Source organism: Bombina bombina, chromosome 2 (assembly GCF_027579735.1).
Source record: "Bombina bombina isolate aBomBom1 chromosome 2, aBomBom1.pri, whole genome shotgun sequence".
NCBI lineage: Eukaryota > Metazoa > Chordata > Amphibia > Anura > Bombinatoridae > Bombina > Bombina bombina.
The window spans coordinates 365,525,890-365,533,943 of NC_069500.1; the positions used below are offsets into that span (position 1 = coordinate 365,525,890).

The 8,054-nt window shown below is 38.2% G+C and overlaps 1 protein-coding gene across 1 annotated transcript in view; it reads right to left on the minus strand.

The window, feature by feature from the left end:
- The window catches only part of SBNO1 (strawberry notch homolog 1), a 255,572-nt gene that overhangs the window by 49,102 nt on the left and 198,416 nt on the right, over positions 1 to 8,054 (minus strand). Inside the window, exons 23-26 of the mRNA XM_053699774.1 lie at positions 2,105 to 2,179; positions 1,645 to 1,791; positions 1,468 to 1,562; positions 1,152 to 1,244 (exon numbers count right to left, since the gene is read on the minus strand). Of these exons, the coding sequence (XP_053555749.1) occupies positions 1,152 to 1,244; positions 1,468 to 1,562; positions 1,645 to 1,791; positions 2,105 to 2,179 (410 nt within the window). The remainder of the gene's footprint in view (positions 1 to 1,151; positions 1,245 to 1,467; positions 1,563 to 1,644; positions 1,792 to 2,104; positions 2,180 to 8,054) is intronic.

The following is an 8,054-nucleotide window of genomic DNA, read 5'->3' on the forward strand; positions in this document are numbered from 1 at the left end:
GTGGTCAAAATGCATTTAGAATAGACGCAGTCTTCAAGGTCTAAGAAATTAGCATATGAACCTCCTAGGTTTAGCTTTCAACTAAGAATACCAAAAGAACAAAGCAAAATGTGTGATAAAAGTAAATTGGAAAGTCGTTTAAAATTACATTCCCTATTTAAATCATGAGTTATTTTTGGACTTGACTGTCCCTTTAAGGCATGTGGAACATAATTGAGTGGGCGGGAAAACCACGGCCTCCTCACAATATAAACAGGTATGATTTAGTACAGGAGTACCTTCTAATATGTCAGAGTCCTCCATAGCTCAGGTTATACCCACAGGAGGACACAAATAAAAACGTTTTTTATTATAGAAAACTGCACCTTTATACTCCCAATGGCTGGGGAACTCACCACCTCCCAGAAATTTAACAGTGGAAACGCTCTCCTCAGGATCAAGTCTCAGCCGGAATGGAGGAAATGAACATAGTCCACACCCAGTCACATGGAGTGCAAGGCAGTACTTAATAGGAGCTGTGCAACACTTTAAAAAAAGAAAGTGAAACCTGTTTGTTCAAGCCCAAAACACACAGTCTATCAGCCCAGGAAAAAAAAAAAAAAAAAAAAAAAAAAATCACACAAAGCAGCATGTAAATAATTAATACACTGATTAATTAACCCCAACTGTTCAATAAACCCCATTCAAAGGATATTAACCCTTGATGCTATCAAGGTATAAAGGAGCCACACTGTGACCCTGATACTTCTCTGCCACCTCCTAACGTGACGAAAGGCAAAGAATGAATGATGGGGTAATGAAGTGGGAGGGATATTTAAGCCTTTAGCTGGGGTGTCTTTGCCTCCTCCTGGTGGCCAAGTGTTGTATTTCCTAACAGTAAGGAATGAAGTTGTGGACTCTCCCTATTCTAGGAAGGAAATGAAGTTCATAAAAAGACTGAAGCGTGTAATTTCAAGGAATATTAAGTACAGAAGAGGGACACAAATTGTAAAAATTGTAAGACAATTCCAGGCAAGCATCTTGATAGACGTTTTACAAATGTAGGAAAACAATTTTTTTTGCAAAGTTAAACAAAATGTTCCGTAGTGTTTAGTTGTACAAATTAAGCAAATGTTAACATTTATGTTTTAAATGTTCAAACAATTTCTTACCTGCAGTGACAAATAAAAGCCATCCTCTGGCACTGTCTGCTCAGCCCAAATTTTTGTGGCATCATCCCAAGACATTCCTCTTTCCACACTTATCTATTAAAATAAATGAAAAATTACACAAACAGAAACATTTTGTAGATTTGTCTTCACTACACAGATTTTTCGCAAGCTTCAAGAACGGAATTAAATCACTTTAAGCTCAAAAGGCCTATACATTATTTTGCAATACATATCTATATGAAATATAGAACTCATCCTCATTCAGTACAATATTTTTGCCAAAAACGTAATTAAACTGTAATGAGATGATACATACCGTGTACAATTCAACATGGCCTGAGGTAGAGTACCCTGGTGTTAAAAACTTCTTAACTTCAGTTTTCTTAACCTTCTCATCTCCAGAACCAAGATCTTCACAAAGAATACAAATGAATCATATGGAAAGAATTTTTTTTATAATAAATACATCACAAAACACTTGATTCTTTCTTACCTAAGATGCCCATGTCATATCTTCCATTCTTCTTGGCATTTTGTATAACTGCAGTGAGTGTGTCAGCGAAATACTGGAAAAGTGCATTTTGCTGATGTACTTCCATTCCCAAGATTCGGTTAAGAAATTTTCCTATATTATTGTAATCTGTTTGGAATGAAAAAAGAAATCAAAACATGTACAAATATCTAAAGACATGATAGTCTGCAACCTAAATTCAATGCATCTCACAGAGATTTCCTGAATGTGTCTGGTTTACTGTTGGACCAGATTGTAGCCCCCAATTATTGTGCAGCAAAGAACAAAAATTCTACATTCTTTAAATGGCAAGCATATTTTGTCAATTTAATATATACTTGTCCAATTTATGACAGAGCAATAAAGAGCTGTTGAAATATACTAGCACTTTATAAAGTGATTTTCACCAAAACTTAACACTGTTTCAAATCAAACTAGTTACCTTTATCAAGAGTTAGAATTCCAGATCTGTCTTCCACATTTATAAGACCAACACCAATTAACCCTTGTCGAACATCTAGATTACAAAAAAACATAATTTATGTAAGAACTTACCTGATAAATTCATTTCTTTCATATTAACAAGAGTCCATGAGCTAGTGACGTATGGGAATATACATTCCTACCAGGAGGGGCAAAGTTTCCCAAACCTTAAAATGCCTATAAATACACCCCTCACCACACCCACAAATCAGTTTAACGAATAGCCAAGAAGTGGGGTGATAAGAAAAAAAGTGCGAAGCATATAAAATAAGGAATTGGAATAATTGTGCTTTATACAAAAAAATCATAACCACCACAAAAAAGGGTGGGCCTCATGGACTCTTGTTAATATGAAAGAAATGAATTTATCAGGTAAGTTCTTACATAAATTATGTTTTCTTTCATGTAATTAACAAGAGTCCATGAGCTAGTGACGTATGGGATAATGACTACCCAAGATGTGGATCTTTCCACACAAGAGTCACTAGAGAGGGAGGGATAAAATAAAGACAGCCAATTCCTGCTGAAAAAAATCCACACCCAAAATAAAGTTTAACAAAAAACATAAGCAGAAGATTCAAACTGAAACCGCTGCCTGAAGAACTTTTCTACCAAAAACTGCTTCAGAAGAAGAAAATACATCAAAATGGTAGAATTTAGTAAAAGTATGCAAAGAGGACCAAGTTGCTGCTTTGCAGATCTGGTCAACCGAAGCTTCATTCCTAAACGCCCAGGAAGTAGAAACTGACCTAGTAGAATGAGCTGTAATTCTTTGAGGCGGAATTTTACCCGACTCAACATAGGCAAGATGAATTAAAGATTTCAACCAAGATGCCAAAGAAATGGCAGAAGCTTTCTGGCCTTTCCTAGAACCGGAAAAGAAAACAAATAGACTAGAAGTCTTACGGAAAGATTTCGTAGCTTCAACATAATATTTCAAAGCTCTAACAACATCCAAAGAATGCAATGATTTCTCCTTAGAATTCTTAGGATTAGGACATAATGAAGGAACCACAATTTCTCTACTAATGTTGTTGGAATTTACAACTTTAGGTAAAAATTCAAAAGAAGTTCGCAACACCGCCCTATCCTGATGAAAAATCAGAAAAGGAGACTCACATGAAAGAGCAGATAATTCAGAAACTCTTCTAGCAGAAGAGATGGCCAAAAGGAACAAAACTTTCCAAGAAAGTAATTTAATGTCCAATGAATGCATAGGTTCAAACGGAGGAGCTTGAAGAGCTCCCAAAACCAAATTCAAACTCCATGGAGGAGAAATTGACTTAATGACAGGTTTTATACGAACCAAAGCTTGTACAAAACAATGAATATCAGGAAGAATAGCAATCTTTCTGTGAAAAAGAACAGAAAGAGCGGAGATTTGTCCTTTCAAAGAACTCGCGGACAAACCCTTATCTAAACCATCCTGAAGAAACTGTAAAATTCTCGGTATTCTAAAAGAATGCCAAGAAAAATGATGAGAAAGACACCAAGAAATATAAGTCTTCCAGACTCTATAATATATCTCTCGAGATACAGATTTACGAGCCTGTAACATAGTATTAATCACGGAGTCAGAGAAACCTCTATGACCAAGAATCAAGCGTTCAATCTCCATACCTTTAAATTTAAGGATTTCAGATCCGGATGGAAAAAAGGACCTTGAGACAGAAGGTCTGGTCTTAACGGAAGAGTCCATGGTTGGCAAGATGCCATCCGGACAAGATCCGCATACCAAAACCTGTGAGGCCATGCCGGAGCTATTAGCAGAACAAATGAGCATTCCCTCAGAATCTTGGAGATTACTCTTGGAAGAAGAACTAGAGGCGGAAAGATATAGGCAGGATGATACTTCCAAGGAAGTGATAATGCATCCACTGCCTCCGCCTGAGGATCCCGGGATCTGGACAGATACCTGGGAAGTTTCTTGTTTAGATGAGAGGCCATCAGATCTATCTCTGGGAGCCCCCACATTTGAACAATCTGAAGAAATACCTCTGGGTGAAGAGACCATTCGCCCGGATGCAACGTTTGGCGACTGAGATAATCCGCTTCCCAATTGTCTACACCTGGGATATGAACCGCAGAGATTAGACAGGAGCTGGATTCCGCCCAAACCAAAATTCGAGATACTTCTTTCATAGCCAGAGGACTGTGAGTCCCTCCTTGATGATTGATGTATGCCACAGTTGTGACATTGTCTGTCTGAAAACAAATGAACGATTCTCTCTTCAGAAGAGGCCAAAACTGAAGAGCTCTGAAAACTGCACGGAGTTCCAAGATATTGATCGGTAATCTCACCTCCTGAGATTCCCAAACTCCTTGTGCCGTCAGAGATCCCCACACAGCTCCCCAACCTGTGAGACTTGCATCTGTTGAAATTACAGTCCAGGTCGGAAGAACAAAAGAAGCCCCCTGAATTAAACGATGGTGATCTGTCCACCACGTTAGAGAGTGCCGAACAATCGGTTTTAAAGATATTAATTGATATATCTTCGTGTAATCCCTGCACCATTGGTTCAGCATACAGAGCTGAAGAGGTCGCATGTGAAAACGAGCAAAGGGGATCGCGTCCGATGCAGCAGTCATAAGACCTAGAATTTCCATGCATAAGGCTACCGAAGGGAATGATTGAGACTGAAGGTTTCGACAGGCTATAATCAATTTTAGACGTCTCTTGTCTGTTAAAGACAAAGTCATGGACACTGAATCTATCTGGAAACCCAGAAAGGTTACCCTTGTTTGAGGAATCAAAGAACTTTTTGGTAAATTGATCCTCCAACCATGATCTTGAAGAAACAACACAAGTCGATTCGTATGAGACTCTGCTAAATGTAAAGACGGAGCAAGTACCAAGATATCGTCCAAATAAGGAAATACCACAATACCCTGTTCTCTGATTACAGACAGAAGGGCACCGAGAATCTTTGTGAAAATTCTTGGAGCTGTAGCAAGGCCAAACGGTAGAGCCACAAATTGGTAATGCTTGTCTAGAAAAGAGAATCTCAGGAACTGATAATGATCTGGATGAATCGGAATATGCAGATATGCATCCTGTAAATCTATTGTGGACATATAATTCCCTTGCTGAACAAAAGGCAATATAGTCCTTACAGTTACCATCTTGAACGTTGGTATCCTTACATAACGATTCAATAATTTTAGATCCAGAACTGGTCTGAAGGAATTCTCCTTCTTTGGTACAATGAAGAGATTTGAATAAAACCCCATCCCCTGTTCCGGAACTGGAACTGGCATAATTACTCCAGCCAACTCTAGATCTGAAACACAATTCAGAAATGCTTGAGCTTTCACTGGATTTACTGGGACATGGGAAAGAAAAAATCTCTTTGCAGGAGGTCTCATCTTGAAACCAATTCTGTACCCTTCTGAAACAATGTTCTGAATCCAAAGATTGTGAACAGAACTGATCCAAATTTCTTTGAAAAAACGTAACCTGCCCCCTACCAGCTGAGCTGGAATGAGGGCCGTACCTTCATGTGAACTTAGAAGCAGGCTTTGCCTTTCTAGCAGGCTTGGATTTATTCCAGACTGGAGATGGTTTCCAAACTGAAACTGCTCCTGAGGATGAAGGATCAGGCTTTTGTTCTTTGTTGAAACGAAAGGAACGAAAACGATTGTTAGCCCTGTTTTTACCTTTAGACTTTTTATCCTGTGGTAAAAAAGTTCCTTTCCCACCAGTAACAGTTGAAATAATAGAATCCAACTGAGAACCAAATAATTTGTTTCCCTGGAAAGAAATGGAAAGTAGAGTTGATTTAGAAGCCATATCAGCATTCCAAGTCTTAAGCCATAAAGCTCTTCTGGCTAAGATAGCCAGAGACATAAATCTAACATCAACTCTAATAATATCAAAAATGGCATCACAGATGAAATTATTAGCATGCTGGAGAAGAATAATAATATCATGAGAATCACGATTTGTTACTTGTTGCGCTAGAGTTTCCAACCAAAAAGTTGAAGCTGCAGCAACATCAGCCAATGATATAGCAGGTCTAAGAAGATTACCTGAACATAGATAAGCTTTTCTTAGAAAAGATTCAATTTTTCTATCTAAAGGATCCTTAAACGAGGTACCATCTGATGTAGGAATGGTAGTACGTTTAGCAAGGGTAGAAATAGCCCCATCAACTTTAGGGATTTTGTCCCAAAATTCTAATCTGTCAGGCGGAACAGGATATAATTGCTTAAAACGTTTAGAAGGAGTAAATGAATTACCCAATCTATCCCATTCCTTAGCAATTACTGCAGAAATAGCATTAGGAACAGGAAAGACTTCTGGAATAACCGCAGGAGCTTTAAAAACCTTATCCAAACGTATAGAATTAGTATCAAGAGGACTAGAATCCTCTATTTCTAAAGCAATTAGTACTTCTTTAAGTAAAGAGCGAATAAATTCCATCTTAAATAAATATGAAGATTTATCAGCATCAATCTCTGAGACAGAATCCTCTGAACCAGAAGAGTCCAAAGAATCAGAATGATGGTGTTCATTTAAAAATTCATCTGTAGAGAGAGAAGATTTAAAAGACTTTTTACGTTTACTAGAAGGAGAAATAACAGACAAAGCCTTCTTTATGGATTCAGAAACAAAATCTCTTATGTTATCAGGAACATTCTGCACCTTAGATGTTGAGGGAACTGCAACAGGCAATGGTACATCACTAAAGGAAATATTATCTGCATTAACAAGTTTGTCATGACATTTAATACAAACAACAGCTGGAGGAATAGCTACCAAAAGTTTACAGCAGATACACTTAGCTTTGGTAGATCCAGCAGGCAGAGGTTTTCCTGTAGTATCTTCTGGCTCAGATGCAACGTGAGACATCTTGCAATATGTAAGAGAAAAAACAACATATAAAGCAAAATAGATCAAATTCCTTATAAGACAGTTTCAGGAATGGGAAAAAAATGCCAAACATCAAGCTTCTAGCAACCAGAAGCAAATGAAAAATGAGACTGAAATAATGTGGAGACAAAAACGACGCCCATATTTTTTGGCGCCAAATAAGACGCCCACATTATTTGGCGCCTAAATGCTTTTGGCGCAAAAAATGACGCCACATCCGGAACGCCGACATTTTTGGCGCAAAATAACGTCAAAAAAATGACGCAACTTCCGGCGACACGTATGACGCCGGAAACTAAATGAATTTTTGCGCCAAAAAAGTCCGCGCCAAGAATGACGCAATAAAATGAAGCATTTTCAGCCCCCGCGAGCCTAACAGCCCACAGGGAAAAAGTCAAATTTTTGAGGTAAGAAAAATATGATAATTAAAGCATAATCCCAAATATGAAACTGACTGTCTGGAAATAAGGAAAGTTGAACATTCTGAGTCAAGGCAAATAAATGTTTGAATACATATATTTAGAACTTTATAAATAAAGTGCCCAACCATAGCTTAGAGTGTCACAGAAAATAAGACTTACTTACCCCAGGACACTCATCTACATGTTTGTAGAAAGCCAAACCAGTACTGAAACGAGAATCAGTAGAGGAAATGGTAAATATAAGAGTATATCGTCGATCTGAAAAGGGAGGTAAGAGATGAATCTCTACGACCGATAACAGAGAACCTTATGAAATAGACCCCGTAGAAGGAGATCACTGCATTCAATAGGCAATACTCTCCTCACATCCCTCTGACATTCACTGCACGCTGAGAGGAAAACCGGGCTCCAACTTGCTGCGGAGCGCATATCAACGTAGAATCTAGCACAAACTTACTTCACCACCTCCCTTGGAGGCAAAGTTTGTAAAACTGATTTGTGGGTGTGGTGAGGGGTGTATTTATAGGCATTTTAAGGTTTGGGAAACTTTGCCCCTCCTGGTAGGAATGTATATTCCCATACGTCACTAGCTCATGGACTCTTGTTAATTACAT